This window comes from Nothobranchius furzeri, chromosome 16, assembly GCF_043380555.1.
Source record: "Nothobranchius furzeri strain GRZ-AD chromosome 16, NfurGRZ-RIMD1, whole genome shotgun sequence".
Lineage (NCBI taxonomy): Eukaryota > Metazoa > Chordata > Actinopteri > Cyprinodontiformes > Nothobranchiidae > Nothobranchius > Nothobranchius furzeri.
The window spans coordinates 21,673,132-21,691,792 of NC_091756.1; the positions used below are offsets into that span (position 1 = coordinate 21,673,132).

At 45.0% G+C, this 18,661-nt stretch overlaps 1 protein-coding gene across 2 annotated transcripts in view; it reads left to right on the forward strand.

The window, feature by feature from the left end:
• The first annotated feature begins 4,855 nt into the window (after positions 1-4,855).
• Positions 4,856-18,661, forward strand: part of unc13d (unc-13 homolog D (C. elegans)) — a 118,438-nt gene continuing 104,632 nt past the window's right edge. The window contains exons 1-13 of one of the 2 annotated variants that reach the window (XM_070545486.1): positions 4,856-5,109; positions 5,841-5,867; positions 14,554-14,610; positions 14,710-14,766; positions 14,841-14,948; positions 15,022-15,081; positions 15,248-15,314; positions 15,502-15,600; positions 16,107-16,284; positions 16,357-16,401; positions 16,481-16,552; positions 16,638-16,707; positions 16,790-16,894. In XM_070545486.1, coding sequence (XP_070401587.1) covers positions 4,996-5,109; positions 5,841-5,867; positions 14,554-14,610; positions 14,710-14,766; positions 14,841-14,948; positions 15,022-15,081; positions 15,248-15,314; positions 15,502-15,600; positions 16,107-16,284; positions 16,357-16,401; positions 16,481-16,552; positions 16,638-16,707; positions 16,790-16,894 — 1,059 coding nt within the window. In that variant the 5' untranslated portion in view covers positions 4,856-4,995. The remainder of the gene's footprint in view (positions 5,110-5,840; positions 5,868-14,553; positions 14,611-14,709; positions 14,767-14,840; positions 14,949-15,021; positions 15,082-15,247; positions 15,315-15,501; positions 15,601-16,106; positions 16,285-16,356; positions 16,402-16,480; positions 16,553-16,637; positions 16,708-16,789; positions 16,895-18,661) is intronic. The other variant, XM_054736485.2, reaches the window with a different exon arrangement.

The window sequence follows — 18,661 nt, forward strand, 5'->3', positions numbered from 1 at the left end:
TTCCTCCTCTTGGATGCGAAAACTGTGAGAGTTGTGCCAGTTGTTGAAAACATCTAGTAAGACAAAAATATTGTTAAAAATATATTTAAAATGAGCAAGAAGTAGACAATTATGATTAAAAAATGTAAAGAAAGAGAGAGAGTGAATAGGAAAGAGGGAAATCAGTGGATCCTGAGGAAGGTGGAATAGGTCAGAACAAGGAGAGGGTGGTGAAGGTCACCAAAGCCAGCTTGAACAAGTGCGTTTTCAGCTGCTTTTTAAAGGAAACCACTGAGTCCACTGATCTCAGGCTCAGGGGGAGAGAGGTCCAGAGTCTGGGGGCCACAGCAGCAAATGATCTGTCACCTTTGGTCTTTAGCCTGGTGCTGCACAACCAGTAGGCTTTGATCACTGGACCTCAGGAACCTGCTGGGGGTGTAGGGACTGAGAAGATCACCAATGTAAGATGGTGCTTGTCCATGTAAGGCCCTATAGACCAGAACCAGGATCTTGAAATGAACCCTGAAGTTGACTGGCAGCCAGTGAAGCTGGAGGAGAAGCGGGGTGATGTGGGTGTGTTTGGAGGACTTGGTCAGAAGCCGAGCACAGGCGTTCTGAACCACCTGTAGCCGGTACAGGGAGGTTCTGCTCAGACACGTGAAAAGAGAGTTACAGTAGTCTAAGCGTGAGGAGATGAAGGTGTGGAGAACTGTCTCAAGTTCAGAGCGGGACAGAAATGGACTCAGCTTAGCAACGTTCCTGAGATGGAAGAAGGAAGAGCGAACAAGAGAACTGACATGAGAATCCAGGGTGAGAGCTGGGTCAAAGGTCACGCCAAGAGTCCTGACAGAAGGTTTGGTGTGAGAAGCAAGCTGACCAAGAGAGTCTCTGACTTTGGGAACCAGCTTGTCTGGGGGGCACAGATGAGGATCTCAGTCTTATCTTCATTCAGCTGAAGAAAGCTCCCACCATCCAGGTTTTGATAGAGTCTAAGCAGGTGTGCAACAGCTGCAGCTTAGACATCTCATGGGGCTTAAAGGAGATGTACAGTTGGATGTCATCTGCATAAAGATGGTAGGATATTCCTTTGAAGGAGCTCAGGATGTGCTGAAGAGGAAGCAGATAGAGGAGGAAGAGCAGATGCCCCAGCACAGAACCTTGTGGGACACCATGGGTAAGAGAGGTGGTGGAGGACCTAAACTTGGAGACGGCCACAGAAAAGGAACGCTCAGACAGATAAAAGGAGAACCACTCCAGAGCAGATCCTGATAGGCCTACCCAGTCTCTCAGCCTCTCCAGTAGCAGGTGATGGTCCACAGTGTCAAAGGCTGCAGTCAGGTCCAGCAGGACCAGAACAGAACAGTCCCCTGCATCACTGTGAGTCAGAAGGTCATTAGAGACCCTAAGAAGAGCTGTTTCAGTAGAATGAGCTCTACAAAAACCTGACTGGAAGCTATCATAGATGTTATGTTCATCAAGAGCAGCTGTGAGTTGTTTAGCCACAACCTTTTCCAAGATCTTGGAGATGAACGGAAGTTTAGAGATGGGTCTGAAGCTGCTATGGAAAGAGGGGTCGAGACTCGGTTTTTTAAAGTAAGCAGGGACCTGACCAGAGACCAGAGAAGCATTAATTATAGAGAGCACGCTGGGACCGTTGGACTGAAAAGCACTTTTAAACAAAGATGAGGGTAAGATGTGGAGGGGGCATGCAGAGGTCTTCATAGAGTTAACTAGTTTGGTTAACTCAGGCAAAGAAACAGGAGCAAAGCTATCTAGGATGATGGGCCTGGTTGGAGTCGGAAGAGGCGGCGATAAGGCTGAAGGAGAGAAGCTAGATCTAACCTTATTGACTTTGTCCACAAAGAAAGACAGAAAGTTTTCACAGTCTGTAACAGAGTGGATGGAGGCTGTAGGAGAGGCAGGAGAGACGATGCTGCTGATGGTGTTAAACAGTACCTTGGGGTTCCCTTTGCTCTGGGACACCAGGTTGGAGACAAAGGAAGCCCTGGTGTCTCTGACTGCAGAGTTAAAGGATGTCAGAAGGTCCTTTAGAAGCAGCAGATGGACGTGGAGATGGGTTTTCTTCCACAAACACTCAATTTTTCTGCATTGGCGCTTCAGGCTGCGAAGGCTGTCATTAAACCAGGGAGTAGGGTTCACTGCAGGAACTGATCTGGTTCTGACAGGACAGATGTTGTCCAGAATGGAGAGGCAGTGCGTAAACGTGCTGCAACATACCTTAGTGGTGAATTTGTTGCGCTACAATGATTGTTTGGCTGATGGCGGAACCTCTCGACGAATCTTGTTTATGGTGTCAACAACACACACACACGCACACACACACGCATGCACTTATCTTAGCTGGTTCCGGTTAGAAAAGGCGTATGAACCAAATCTTCTATTTGCCTCTGTTATTTTGAGACTGACCCGGCCCAAGAACTTCAGAACCTTGATGCGATCTTAAAAGTCATCCTGTTCTGCTGGAGTGTGGTGTGTGTGACTGCAGCAGAACAGATTCAGTGCTTTGTAATAATCCATCTCTGTTTATATTTAAGTAAAAAATATATAGTTTTTTCTGCATAGTTATTTTATTTGGGTTTTCAACTCTGACCAACGCTCTTCCAGAGGATGACCGTCCACACCTGCCACCTCAGCAAAACATTTAGGTTTATATCTACCTTTGTGTCTGAGTTTATGATCATGCTTTGTTTAACAGTGTTCTTTGTGCTCCTTTCTCATCCAGCCAAATGTGTGCCATGTTCTACTTTGTTTCAGAAAAGATTTTTTAAAGAAATTGGCTGTGATCAAACCAATGACTGTACACATAAGATGGACAGCATTTCAGAAAAGCATCTTACAAAAGGGTGTGTATGGCAGCATTCCACCACCCGAACCTCTGCTGGCCAAACACCACAAAAAGACCCATCACATCTGGATGTTCCCACATGCTTCTGGGTAAATCTCTTGAGGGCTGATGAGACCAGAACAGAAACATCTGGAGTCAAACTAACAGTAAAGCATGGTGGTGGTAGTGTGATGGTCAGGGGCTGCTCTGCTGTACCTGATAGAACCAGAAATTCTGCTTTTCTGACAGAAAGTTTGACCTTTGACCTTGAACAGGCCATTCCCTCTGATATGGTTGAAGTCAGACAATTCTGAAAAGAGTGGAACAAATGTCCTCCATAGGGACATGAGAGACTCATTAGGATCTGTCATAAAGACTGGAACCAGTAGGTTTAGGGGTCAGTCACTTTCCTCCCACAGCACCAGGTTGGATTTGTTCTCTTAATAAATGAACTCATCATATATTTTATTTACTCTTTCGTTTTGTCTGAATTTGAAACATTTGCCAATATAAAATATGCAAAGAACATGAATAAAAAACAGAAGACAACTTTAAAAGTTGTTTTATTTAATACTTTTTGCAGCAGAGCTTTTCCCTGAAACTGTCATGAACTGAACTAGAAGGACCTGTGATGACACCAAACACTGTAAAGCCCCTTTAAAAGTCTGTATTAGATGTGGAGTTACCAGAGGTCTGAGGTGGGAACTGTCCGATAGGGAAATCCAAAAGGTGAGGTTGGGGACGGAGCAGGGTTCTGGATCTTCGATGGCAGGCGAGTAAACAGCTGGAGAATTTACTGGCAAGAAGCGTTCAATAATCTGGCGATGGTTGAAGAGCAGGCTGGGGTTTAAATAGTAGAGGAAACAGGTGTGGAGGAGGAGTTGATGACAGGAACAGGTGGGATGAATGAAGTTGATTGTGGTTGCCAGGGAAACAGGGCTTGGCTGGGGCTTGATGAGGGGACCAGGTTTGCTGCATGAAGGCTGAGGTGGGTGAAAGATTGGGAGTCATGACAGAAACATGTAAATGTGTGCTGCTGCTGGTGGAGCAAACACAGTGGAGGTCTTTGTCTGCCCGGCCTGTTTCCTTTTCTCCCACTTCCCATTTATACAAATGACACCAAGCTTTTACATAAAGCTGCTTCAGATGGACTGATGTCCTAAATCTGAAATCCCAGTTTGACGGTACGTTTTTTTATTATGAAGAAAAACAAATTAATCAGTAATTACACTCGGCTGACTGGACACGTGTCCATAACACAGGCATGGACACTGTCCACAATGAGAAACCACAGAAGGCATTGCTGAGGAAGCAGCTTGTTCTCGGAGGGATGTGTCCATGATCCTAGAGAGTTAGGTGCAGCAGCAGGGAGAACTGCAGCAGCAGGGAGGACCAGCAAGCTTCAAGAATGTGGAGGAGCTTCACCGGGAGTGGATTGATGCTGGAATCAGAGCATCAAGGGCCTCTACACACAGACCGGTCCCACACACGAGCTCCAGATGTCATGTTCCTGGTGTCCGTCCACTCCTGAACCAGAGAACATCTAAACATCTCACGTGGGCTACAGAGAAACAGAACTGGATTGTTGCTCAAAAGTCCAACGTTCTCTTATCAGATGGAAGTTAAGTCTGCAGGTCATTTGGAAATCAAGGTCCTAGAGTCTAGAAGAAGAGTGGAGATGCTAAAAATCCTTGGGAGTCCAGTTGAAGTTTCCAAAGCCAGTGAAGGTTTGGAGCTCCATGTCCTCGGCCAGTGTTGGTCCGCTGTGGTTTCTGATGTCCACAGTGAGCGTAGACACCTCCCAGGACATTTTAGAGACCTTCATGCTCCCTTCTGGACCTGGTTCTGTCCAGACTGCCAAAGGCATCATCATTTTCTCTTTCAGCTGCATTCGTTTGCATATTGGACAGTTTAACTTGTGCATTGGATTCATTATTGGATCAAATCCTTTCAAACATTATAACAACTGTGGGATCGGGGCTTGGATGTGATCTAAAAGGTTCGTCTAAGTGCTGCAGACAAATAATCTCTTCCAACATAATGGAGGGCAACAGATATAGAGAAACTCACAAGTCACTGACACTACCACCTTCAACAGGAAGTGATGACTTCCGGCTGCAGTCTGATACGACGCTGAAATACCTCGCACACACAGCTTCCCCTTATCTCACATGCAGAAAACACACACCAGCTCCCCAAGAAGGAGTCTGGCTCATAGCATCACCATGTCAGGCCCAAGTGAGCACATCTCTAGAGGAGAGCATTTCCTTCAGACACCTGAAAAGGTAAAAGATTGTCTTTGGAAAACTGGCTTTATATTTTAAATGTTACTTTCATTGTTTTTGCTGTTAGTTTTACTTCAGGAAATTTGCGTGAGGATATAGCGGTAACCAAGCTGATCAGAACTTCTGATAACATGTTGGTTTTCACAGATGTGTGTTTCTTCCCAGACTTTTCACGTTTAATTTTCTACAAAAGAACAAAAGCGGGATTCGACTAGCTGCAGAGTTAAGGCTCCATCCAAAAGCTGAGTCAGCGTCTGAGGCTGTTTCCAGACCTAATGACGATGAATCATAGGTGAATCAGAGCAGATCAGACAGTTTCTCTCTAAAACCAAATGCTGAAATTTGATAACCAACTCTATTCTATTTTTAGAAGCTTTTGAACTTCAACCAAACAACCGATCTTGATGTATTTGTTGTGCTAAATGTAAGATTGGGTTGTAGGCAAGATACTTGCACGAGTGAATCCCTTTCAGGAGATTTTTTTGTCCTTTTTCAAATATTGAGTTGCTTGTTTCCTCACTTCTGCTTCCAAGTCTTTTTCAAACTAACTAATGGAGGAAGTCACTCAGAGAGCAGGAAACAGGTAGAGGTCAATTAAAACGTCTTCATGTGTAAGCAGGGAAAGTTCTGGTAATGCTGCAGATTTCTGGTTCTTGCTTGTTTTGATTTGATCTGACTTGGCAAAGCTTCTAACTTTCATCTCTGAAGTTCTGTGCTTCTCTGTTTTCCAGGAACATGTCCTACCAAGACAAAGACAGGTAAAACTCATCCGCTGCTGTTTGGTGACTCAACATTTCCTTCTGTAGAGAAGTTTAGGAAGCTTTATCTGAACTCAAGACCAACTTACAGCAGGATTTTTAAATGATGGAAACCAGTGGCGGTTTTACCATTAGGCATAGGTTGGCGGCCGCCTGGAGCCTCATATGTTGGGGGCCCCCCTAGCCCTGACTGCTGGCACCCCTCTGTTAATTCCACAATGGACTATTCCTTTAAGACGCCGATGCACAAACCAGAAGTGATTGGTAGTCATTCCACTCCAATCCAGTTGGTGGCAGTAATGCACCAAATTGTTGTTTGCCAAGTACCAAAAGAACACAAATAAGAAGAAGTAGAGAAAGCAGAAAAAGAAGAAGAAGAGAGGCGCGAGCGTTCGTAACAAACTCGAAGCAGTAGTCAAAACAATAAGGATGAAATGAGGTGGTATTGGAGAGGGGTTAGAACCCAAGATGCAGAACCAGATAAAGAGGCAGGAGGTGGAAAAAAACCGTAAAAATCCTTTATTAAGGAGTAAATCCAGATAATGCAGGGCGCAAAAAACAAAATAAAAAAAATCCTAATAACTAAACCTAGAGAATCCAAAAACACAAGAGACCTAGAGATACTAAAAGCTAGAGAGGGGGACGAGACGAGGTTGACACAAACAATGAAACAACAACATACTGATGAAGGGACGAAAACTCTGGAAGGGGATGAGGAGGGGACGACAACTCTGGAGGAAGAGGGGACGAAGCCTCTTGGACAGGCTAGACCGTGGACGAAGCCTCCTGGACAGGCTGGACCAGGGACGAAGCCTCCTGGACTGGCTGGACCAGGGACGAAGCCTCCTGGACAGGCTGGACCGGGGACGAAGCCTCCTGGACAGGCTGGACCGGGGACGAAGCCTCTTGGACAGGCTAGACCGTGGACGAAGCCTCCTGGACAGGCTGGACCAGGGACGAAGCCTCCTGGACTGGCTGGACCAGGGACGAAGCCTCCTGGACAGGCTGGACCGGGGACGAAGCCTCCTGGACAGGCTGGACCGGGGACGAAGCCTCCTGGACAGGCTGGACCGGGGACGAAGCCTCTTGGACAGGCTGGACCGGGGACGAAGCCTCTGGTGGAGTGTTTGGGGACTGGTGGAGCTCGGACTCGAGCTGCAGAGCAGGGGCCTCTTGGATAGGCGGCACAACTCTGGCCTCTGGAGACTGCAGGTGACGGTAGCGACGTCATTGTGTGGAGCATTGGCTGGTTAGTGGAAGGGACTCGGACTGAGATTGCAGAGCAGGAGCCTCTTGGACAGGCGGCACAACTCTGGCCTCTGGAGACTGCTGGTGATGGTGGTGACGTCGACGACGAGCACACCTCCTTGGAGGTGCAGGGACGATGCCGGCAACGCCATCTGGACCTGGTGGAGGTGAGGTGGCTCGGCCCATCGGAGGTTCCGCGATGGCGCCGGCTGAAACAGAGGGAGATGAGGAGTGACGGCCCACCGGAGATGGAGAGGTGGCGCTGTCCGGACCGGGTGAGGGTAGGGAGGTTTGGCAAATCTGAGTCGTGGAAATGCGGATGGAAGGTGGTGGTGGTGTGGAGCCGAAGGTCAGTAACAGGTCCTTCGCGAAAGGCCAAAAGGAGACCTCTTCTATGGGGTGAAGGTCCAAGTAACTGGCGGCCCACCGCAGGGCTTTGCCTCCCAGGCAAAGCACCATGAACGACACCTTATTGAATTCAGAGGAGTTCAAGTCCAGGCAGCCAGCACAGTCCTGAATAAATGTCCAGCTGGTCGCAGGATCTCCATCGTACCTGTACACCTGGAGTCTCTGCTGGATCATGGGGGGGTTGGTTCGTTCTGTCACGAGGTGGTTTTGGAGAGGGGTTAGGACCCAAGATGCAGAACCAGACAAAGAGGCACGAGGTGGAAAAAATGTAAAAATCCTTTATTAAGGAGTAAATCCAGAGAATGAGGCGCAAAAAAAAAAATCCTATTAACTAAACCTAGAGAATCCAAAAACACAAGAGACCTAGAGATACTAAAAGCTAGAGAGGGGTACGAGACGAGGTTGACACAAACAATGAGCCAACAATACGCTGATACGCAGACAGGGTTAAATACACTGGGGCAGGATGAGAGGGAGATGAGCTGCAGGTGTGTGGGGAGAGAAACCTAGTGAAAATAATTAAATAATCAGTGAGGGGAGAGTAACTTGACCTAAGAATAAAGACAAAACCTAAATACCGTAAATCCTCTAATACAGGCCTGTATTCAATTAACGGCCGGGTCTCATATTTTGGCCGGTGTCGGAGTCGGCGGAGGTGAATAATGGCCGGTCTCTTATTGTGGCCGGGTGGAATGTGGTAACAAGCAAGTATGGGGGGGGCGGTTGTGTCATCGTCTCACTTTTGATTTGCCAGTGATAGACCGCGAGGGTAACTTTAACCGTGCGGAGAGGAAGAGGAGGTGAAAATTTGATATCAAGTTCAAAGAGAACGTGCGCTGCAGAACACTGGGGAGCAGTAGGTGTTGTATGAACTAGTCGACTTCACTACAGTGACTTTTTATGCCTGTCATCGACTAGTTGCTGTCACGTGATAATGACCGGCAAGATGCAGCCCTCAGAAAAGACAGTAGCCTGCTGTCAGCAGGTGACAAGCTCCTGCGCTCGGGGGGGCATCGCGCTGTGCCAGAGTGTCGGTACTGACATGCGATCGTTCATGTCGGTTCATTTCCTTTAATGTTTTCTGTCTTTTATTTGCGCCTGATGCGTTTGGCTGTGGAACGGGGCGCATCACCTTGTCACCCGGTGACCCACCGATCACTGATGCGGCCGGCAAGCAGCGAGCACTCCGCTGTTTTTGCGGTCGGTAGATCTGCGTCCTGAGCACGGCCACAGTAACATTATCAAATCAGGTGTCGCCACCTCAAAAACTAATTTAACACGCGATCGTTCATGTCGGTTCATTTCCTTTAATGTTTTCTGTCTTTTATTTGCGCCTGATGCGTTTTGCTGTGGAGCGGGGCGCATCACCTTGTCATCCGGTGAAGCACCGATCACTGATGTGGCCGGCAAGCAGCGAGCACTCCGCTGTTTTTGCGGTCGGTAGATCTTTTAGAACTGCAGCTCAAAGGTAACTCATGAGGTGAATATATATGAACCCAGGTAGCAGTTTCTCTTTAGGATTGAGAGGAAGATAATAAACAGACAGGACAGAAAAATAGTCAAATAAAAACAAGTTAGTTTTTGTACCTGCTGGTTGCAACAAACAGACACCATTGAAGGTAATCAGAAGTGAGGAACAGAAAATGAAATAATTATTTTAATGTTTAGAGCAGCAGGAACTCCGAGAGGCTGCAGGCGCATCAGTGAGTTTGCGGCCGCTGCGCAGGGGGAGGGGGGAGAGCGCTGAAGCAGAAACTACCGTTGTTAAAAGAAATGTGTTTAACTCTGCAAATGTGGGCGCAATTTTAATTGTCAAAAACTCCAGCGAACCATTAGTTCATTTTGCTCAAATAGAATTAGAGGCCTGCCTCTAATTCTGGCCCTCCTTCCAATAAAGGCCTGGAGCTTGATGAGCTTGAGTCAAATACAGGCCCGGGCCTGTATTAGAGGATTTACGGTAACTATTGATATAAGGAGGAAGGAGAACTAAGGAACCGGTGGGAACACACTAAAAGAGACTAATAAATGAAAAGCTGAACCTATAGGAAAAAACTACAGAAAGAAAAACTACAGAGGTGTGACCAAGGGAGACCACGGGAGCAACGGACCTGGGGGGATACCTGGGGAGGGGGAAAACCTAGAGGGGCTGCAGATCAGGAGACACATGAGGAAGATGCAGACAAGGACACATGAGGATGCTAGGAGACACATAAGGAGAACCTAGAGAGGGATGGAGAACACAAGGAGACACATGAGGGAGACGCAGATGCCGACCAAGACAAATGGAGTTATCCTAGTGGCTCCAATAAGAGAAACAAGCAGCTTGCTTCATAAAAGCTTTTATCTTCACTTCTGAAAGTGATGTTGTTTTTCTATGTAAACATCAAAAGGAAGCAGAAAGGAAAGACAATGGAAAATGTTTAAAGGGAGGAAAACATAGACCAAAATTTAAAATAGAAGAAAAAGAAAGGCAAAAGCACAGGAGCACTGACAGGAAGAAGAAAGCACTCAAAGGGAGCGAACGACAGAAAAAAAGAGGAGGATTAATAAAAAGTGAAAATAACTCGTGTCAGAAGAGGGGAGAGTTTCACAAATCCAGTTAAAGATAAGATTGTCAAAAATTTAGTGTAAGGGGGCCCCATGTGTGTGCCTTGGGCCTCCAAATTGCTAAATCCGCCACTGATGGAAACATTTTGAAATATGAAAGATTACACACGAGGTAGCAAAATTTCACAGATGAAATAGTTTTGGTGCTACAGTGTGTGGTGTGCACTGCAGCCACACTGCAAAAACTATACATGGACCATTTTGAAACATGAATATTCCTGGTTTGGCTAGAAATCTCACAGAATTCAAGAAGAAAAGTGACTGCGGAGTAAACAGACATGGTGGAGGTGGAGTCTGCAGCACGCTTCCATCACCTCACTGTCTGACTGGTACATGTCATATTCAACAGGTAGTATGCTTGTTTGTCGTCGAAATCAGAGCAAGACCATCGAACATGGGGAATATTCCTGATTTGGGACTGGATCGACCCTGGCTTGCTTTCGAGCAGACCAGAACTCTGACACACCACACACGGCAGGAATATCTGATAGGATTATTTTTTGGAGCCATTATGGTCATTAGGGGGGCTTTAGATTGTCAGAGGGAGAGAACAGGGTCAACTAATTGTTAATTTGCTGTGGGAACCAGGCCTGAACTGACACTGATCAACTGCCAGAATGTCATTATTGTTACCTAGCTACAACAGACACTAGACAAGCTTTCTGTCTGGGTTTGCTTGTGTTGATTACCTGCTGCAGCCATCAAGGTGACACCAGAACCAAGAAACTCACAAACTACCCGATGGATTTTAACAAAGCTCATAAATCAATCATCGGCTTAAATTCAAGTTATAGCTTTTTCTTTTGGTGTTGATGTAACAGAGGTCCGACCTGATGTTTTTTCTCTGTCTGATCATGTTCCTGTTGAGTTTTCTGCTTTATTTTCAGATTCTTTATTTTCCTATAAGGATTCTTCTGATCCTGAGATCCTCCTGTCCCTCTTTTCTGCCTCTTGCACTTCCGTTGCCTCTCTAAGATCGCGACGTTCCCGCTGTCGCTCTGACCCTTGGCTCAACCTTCATACCCGTACTGCTAGACGGGAATGTAGGAGATGTGAGCAGTGGTGGATAAAGGTTAAATCTCCGGCTTCCTTCCAGCTTCTCCGTGAGGCCTGGAGGAATTACCAACGTGTCATTCGGAAGGCCCATTTTCTGCTATTGTTACCGAATATTCGGGTAACCAGCGTGTCCTCTACTCCACTGTTAATGCACTTTTGTCACCCAACGTTCCTCTGCTTAATACGTCTGAGGAAAGGCGCACCCAATTTTTGTATTTTTTATCTCTAAAGTTGCCACAATTAGGGTTCAGATTCTGCCTCCCTCCCACCCAGAAGCCCCTGTTTGTTCTCCATTATATTCCTCTGAGTGTTTTCCCCCCATCTCTTCTTCCTCTCTATGGAAGACAGTGGCTGCTATGAAGCCCTCTGGCTCTCCTTGTGATATTATGCCCCCTTGCTTCCTGAAGGAAATTTCCCAAGTTATTGCTCAACCAATTCTGGAGATCCTTAATGCAAGCGGGGATTGTTCCCCAGGAGTTTAAGCATGCGGTGGTCCAGCCTGTTCTAAAAATGCAAGGCTTGGACTCTAACGACTTGAACAATTACCGTCCTATATCTAAGCTCTCTTTCCTCTCCAAATTGTTGGAGAGGATGGTTTTTATCCAGATTTTTAATTTCATTACATCCAACAATGTTTTAGATATTTTTATGTCTGGTTTTCACCCTCACCACAGCACTGAGACTGCTCTTATTTGTGTTTTTAACAATAGTTTGCTTGCCTCTGACTCTGGTTCTCATGTGTTGTTGGTGCTTTTAGACTTATCTGCCGCCTTTGACACTTTCGACCACGCAATCCTGTTACAGCGACTGGAGCAGTTAATTGGCATTTGTGGAACAAGTTTAGAGTGGTTCCGCTCCTATTTCAATGGCAGATGTTTTAATGTTGCCCTGGGAAACTGTGCCTCTGGAGTGGCACCTCTTTTTTGTGGGGTTCCCCAGGGGTCCGTTTTAGGTCCACTTCTTTTTAATCTATACATTTTACCTTTGGCAGCCATTTTTAGAAAATTCCGGGTAAATTTTCATCTCTACGCTGACGATTGTCAGCTTTATATGGCCCTAAAATCTGCTGACCCTGTGCAACCACTGACTGACTGCCTGAGTGAAGTCAGGTCCTGGCTCTCGGCTAATTTTCTCAATCTTAACAGCTCCAAACTGGAGGCTATTCTCTTTGCCCCCGATCCCCCTCGGCTGTGGAGCCATCTCTGCCCCCGTCATTGACAGTTTTGGTGAAGCCAACAATTACAAATTTGGTGGTCACTCTGGACACTTTTTTAAAAATGGATGCACAGATAAATCAGGTAGTCAAGTCGTGTTTCTTTCATCTTTGCCGGCTGGCCTAACTAAAATCTGTCCTGAACAAAAAAGATCTTCAGTCAGGTGTTCATGTCTTTGTAACGTCACGTCTGGACTATGCCAACTCTCTCTTATTTGGTATTCCCTCTTCTTCAGTGGTACGCCTCCAATTGGTTCAGAATGCTGCAGCAAGGTTTCTTACGGGCATAGACCGACGGCAGCACATCACCCCTGTTTTGGCAAATTTACACTGGCTTCCAGTTCGGTTTCGTATTAAGTTCAAAATTCTTCTGTTGGTTTACAAATCTATCCATGAAATGGCCCCCTCTTATTTGGCACATCTTTTGAGTCCCTATGTTCTGGCGCGAACCCTGAGGTTCTCTGACCAGCACCTTCTGCTTGTCCCTCCGGCCCGCTATATGGCCCGTAGTGAACAGGCTTTTTCAGTTTGTGCGCCTAAACTTTGGAACCAACTCCCCCTGATGGTCCGACTTGTCCCCTCCCTTCCCACTTTTAAAGTATGTTTGAAGACTTATTTTTATTCCCTGGCCTTCCCGGCTGAGACTGTTTAACCCTTGTGCTTTCCTGTTTTTTTTTGTTGTTATTATAGTTTTTATTTGTTTTATCTATTTTGTGTTGCTGTATCTAGTTTGGTGACGTATTGTCGTGTACAGCACTTTGGTTGGCGTCGCCGTTTAAATGTGCTTTATAAATAAAGGTTGATGATGATGATGATGATGATAGCAACTATTTTTGAAGCAATACAGCTCTCAATAGGTCTGTTAAAAGTTGAGCATGAGTCACTGGTTTGCCTGTTGATGTCACCATACCTCTATTCTTCCAGTGCTGAGCAAACACATGCACCGTGGAGAATGCATTTTGACTGTCTGTGTGTATGGTCACCTTTTTGTCTTTCATTAATCTGCATGCTTCAGTTAAAGCCACAACTTCAGCTGCTTGTGCTGAAATGGTGTTAGGTAGTTTTCCTGCTTTAAGGATTTTTGTTGCTCAAACTACTGAAAAAACAGTTTGTGTTTTTCCAAATTGGTCTTTTCTGGATGAACCATCTACAAACAGTATTTCTCCTTCATTTAGTGATTGATCTTTTAAGTCAGTTCTAGGTTTTGCCAGCTGTTCAGTTTCTTGTTGGCAATCATGTGGTTGACCATCATCTGATGTAGGCATACGTAAGTGTGGCTGGATTTAGAGTCGTGCACCGCTCAGTGGTTAAATGTGGTTGTGAGAGCAGCGTTGCTATGCAGGATAAATAGCGTGCAGGTGAGAGAATGTCATGTTGGTCTGGAGCAGAGGTGCAGACACAGCGTGAGGCACTTTCAGAGTCAGTGGATGAAACGGTACAATACCTGCACTACACTCAACTGCCATGGAGGCCGCTATTACTGCTCTTACACATGGAGGAAGAGCAGATGCCACACTGTCTAGTTTGGATGAGTAATAAGCTACAGGCCTCAGTTTTGCTCCTTGTTGTGACAATACGGAAGTCATGAAATGCCCTTTGCAGTCCACCATTTGAATAAATGGTTTCTGTGATGTAGGCACTAGGTCAGGACCAAGGCTCAGCATTCTTAAAGTCTCCTCATGAGACTTCAAACAGTACAGCAACTATTCAGCATAAATGGTAAAATCTTTAAATGTAATAAAAACATAAAGCTTGATAAAAGAAAACACATAATTATCTTAACAGGAGCTAAATCCTTCCAAGACTGCATTTGAACACTGATTCTTTTACGAGACAAAATGATTCATAACTGTTTCTAAATGCATTTGGGGGGATGTGTTTATTGATGTTGTCTCACTGTCTTTCATAACCCTACCACTGAACCCAGAGAGAGACCATTTCTTTGTTAGAGGGCAAACTAAGTCAGCTGGGATTCACTGACTCTTAAGTGAAAACCTTCATGATCTATCCAGGTCTAAACCACAGCTCACATAGATGCGTTCCACTTTGATGGCTCTGATAGAATGGTTGAAAAAGTTGTTACCAACTAATAGTGATTATCTTCTGGGTTTTGAAAGAAACACGTTTTTACATTTTGCTTTCCGGTTGGAGCAGTTTTCACCAATTCATCAACGAAAATTAGGGGTCACGAGGAAACCGAAAGACAGAAGGGTGAGTAACGTAGGACCAGCTCTAAAATACCTCACCTCTGATGATTCTCTCATCTAAAGAACAAACGGGATCAAAGACAAGCTTCTTTTTATTTATCAGGATTTTAAAGAAGAGGAAAATCCTGAGGTCAAAGCAAGGAGACACAAAGAGGAGGAGGTACCGTTGTCTTTTTCCGACTCTTTCTGTGGAACGACTTTATGACAGAACGTCCGTTGGGTTTCTGCTCACAGCTAAAGCCGCTGTATAAGGAGCTGCTGTACACTATTCTACATAAGATTGGTAAATCAACATCAGCTGAGGTCTTCACAGAGGCACAGCTTCACCTTTATATCCAGGAGGTAATCTCAGATTAGTGCTTAGTAACTCACAGTTGGGCTGATGACTGATGGATTTTTCCTTTCCTCCTACCAGGCTTTCACCATGACTAAATCAGAGCACGACACTCTGGTAGAGAAAGTACAAAACACAGAGGTGAGAAATGGAAACCAGTACGTTTTTTTTCCAGTGAGAAGACCCCAGCATCTGTTTGTAGAGTTCCAACGAAGAATCTTAACATCTATGTGGTGAAAACTGCATCACTGGAATCATTGAACCGCCTTTCTTACCATCATATCTGACTGATTGTTCTACCCAACAGCCTCCAGTGTACTGTCTGATGGTCACTGTGAAAGAAGCCAAAGGAATTCTGGGTAAAGACATCAGCGGTGAGTTCTCGTGTGACCACTGCAAACAAAATAATTACCCTTGAAGTTCTCTTCACAGTTCTTTTAATTCATTATTTTGGAAGAAGCAACGTCTGTTTGAGAAGAACAAAGTCATGAGTTCTGACAGCTCCACTTCAAAAAGCCATAAAACTTTTTGAGTTAACTTCTTTTATATCATTTATCAAAGTTGTTTGTGACAGCATGGTGGAACTTTACTCCATCCATCCATTTTCATTACCCGCTCATGGTCGCGGGGGGGCTGGTGCCGGCAGTCTCGGGCATGCAGGTAGGGTTCTCCCTGGACAGGATGCCAGCACATCGCAGGGAAACACAAAGACACACACAGAACCATGCACACACACACACACACACACACGCAACACACACACACACACACACACCTAAGGACAATTTATGAGAGACAAATGAACCTGACAGTCATGTTTTTGGACCGTGGGAGGAAGCCAGAGTACCCGGAGAGAACCCACGATGCACAGGGAGAACATGCTAACTACATGCAGAAAGACCCCGGGATTTGAACCCAGGATCTTCTTGCTACAAGGCATCCAGATGTAGTATCTAACTAACTAAATCCAGCAATTACCTTGTCTACTGCCCTCTGGAGGAGGATCTCCAGGTAGCAAGGGCCAATTTTATTTCTCCTTTACTGTTATACTGTTGGTTACATAAAAAAGTTAATCATGCTATTATATATTTGTTATATTAATGTTTTATGTGGATTAAAGGTAAATCGGTAGCCATCATAAATACACTTCTATGTATTTCCATCAGGTTTTAGCGACCCTTACTGCCTGCTAATGATGCTGGAAGACGAGAAGATTAAGACGAGTCGCTCACAGTCCAAACCCTGTAAATCTGTTGTTAAGGACTTTGTAGCAGACGACAAAATTTATCAGACAGAGATAAAGAAACAGACGCTAAACCCCATTTGGAATCAAACCTTTGTACTGTAAGTCAACTCTCCTTCAGAATTTCCACAGAAGACAGTGGGTCATGCTCATCACTTGCTTTGCTTCTTCAGAGAATTTGGCCATATCAGTGGTACCGCCTTCCACCTTGAGATGTGGTGAGTAGAAAGCACAACTGCCTGCTTCATAAAACGTTTAAAAACCATACTCGCTGCATTTTGCTCTCATCTGCCACAGGGACAAAGATGAAGAGGTGTCCCTCACTCAGAAACTGGAGGAGATCAGAACCAGCTTGACCAGTATAAGAAGGTCATAGATGCACTGTGTGACTGACACTCAGAAAACCTTGACCAAATAAAACAGGCAAACACCATCCCGATTATTTTCTCCCCAGGATGATCAAAGAGGCCAAAAAAGAAAAAGGCACAGATGACTTTTTGGGAAATATTGTTCTGAAACTGCAGGTAGTAAAAGATGTTAATGTTCTACTGTTTTTCTGTACGTCGACTGCTTACCTGGGCTTCGGATTTTGTCACAATGCTGTAGGATCTCCACTGCACCGAGGACAACTGGTACAAACTGGAGCCCCGAACAGAAACCTATCCCGATCGAGGCCAGTGTCACCTCAACCTGAAGTTCATCCACAAAGCTGTAAGTGAATTTCATCTGTCAGCCAAGCTTGTCTCACTTCTCCAGAGCAGACTGAGAAATGTGCATCTGCAAAGGAAACCTGGGAATCATCAAACCTAAAGTCAACTTAATTGCTTTAGTTGTACCACAGTACTGTGAAAAAAATCTGCCCTCTAGCTGAGATCAACTAACGAATTTCAAACGCAGGCAAAGATAACAAAAGTAAATACAAAATGTAGTTTTCAAATGATGATTTTGTTTATTCCATGAACGAACCTATCCAAACCAATCTGGATCTAAGTGGAACAGTGACTGACTGGTTCCAGTGGTCATGATAACTGGTAATAGTCTCTCACGTCCATGTGGAGGTCATTTATCCCACTCTTCTTTACAGAATAGTCTGAATTCAGCCAAATCACAGGGTTCTCAGGAATGGGCTGCTGAAGTTCAAAGGTCAGGCCTTTTCCTTCAGGAGAGCAGATTTCATGGTTCCATCAGGTACAGCACGAGGTCCTGAAAGAGCAGAGTAGCCCCAGACCTTCACACTACCACCACCTCTGGTCTTGTCAGTCCTCTGGAGATTTACCAAGAAGATGTTGGTGAATGTGAGACGGTCTCTGTGCTGTTTTTAATGAACATGAGACAGGTCTCTGGGTTGTTTTTAATGAAAGTGAGACGGGTCTCTGGGTTATTTTTAATGAACATGAGACAGGTCTCTGGGTTGTTTTTAATGAACATGAGACGGGTCTCTAGGTTGTTTTTAATGAACGAGACGGGTCTCTAGGTTGTTTTTAATGAACGAGACGGGTCTGTGTTGTTTTTAATGAACATGAGACAGGTCTGTGTTGTTTTCAATGAACATGAGACGGGTCTCTGTGTTGTTTTTAATGAAAGTGAGACAGGTCTCTGGGTTGTTTTTAATGAACATGAGACGGGTCTCTAGGTTGTTTTTAATGAACGAGACGGGTCTCTAGGTTGTTTTTAATGAACGAGACGGGTCTGTGTTGTTTTTAATGAACATGAGACGGGTCTGTGTTGTTTTCAATGAACATGAGACAGGTCTCTGGGTTGTTTTTAATGAACATGAGACCGGTCTGTGTTGTTTTTAATGAACAGGAGACGGGTCTGTGTTGTTTTTAATGAACATGAGACGGGTTTCTGTGTTGTTTTTAATGAACATGAGACAGGTCTGTGTTGTTTTTAATGAACATGAGATGGGTCTGTGTTGTTTTTAATGAACATGAGACGGGTCTGTGTTGTTTTTAATGAACATGAGACGGGTTTCTGTGTTGTTTTTAATGAACATGAGGCAGGTCTGGGTTGTTTTTAATGAACATGAGGCAGGTCTGGGTTGTTTTTAATGAACATGAGACGGGTCTGTGTTGTTTTTAATGAACATGAGACGGGTCTGTGTCGTTTTTACTGAACATGAGACGGGTCTGTGTTGTTTTTAATGAACATGAGACGGGTTTCTGTGTTGTTTTTAATGAACATGAGACAGGTCTGTGTTGTTTTTAATGAACATGAGACGGGTCTGTGTTGTTTTTAATGAACATGAGACGGGTCTGTGTTGTTTTTAATGAACATGAGACGGGTTTCTGTGTTGTTTTTAATGAACATGAGGCGGGTCTGGGTTGTTTTTAATGAACATGAGGCAGGTCTGGGTTGTTTTTAATGAACATGAGACGGGTCTGTGTTGTTTTTAATGAACATGAGACGGGTCTCTGTGTTGTTTTTACTGAACATGAGACAGGTCTGTGTTGTTTTTAATGAACATGAGACGGGTCT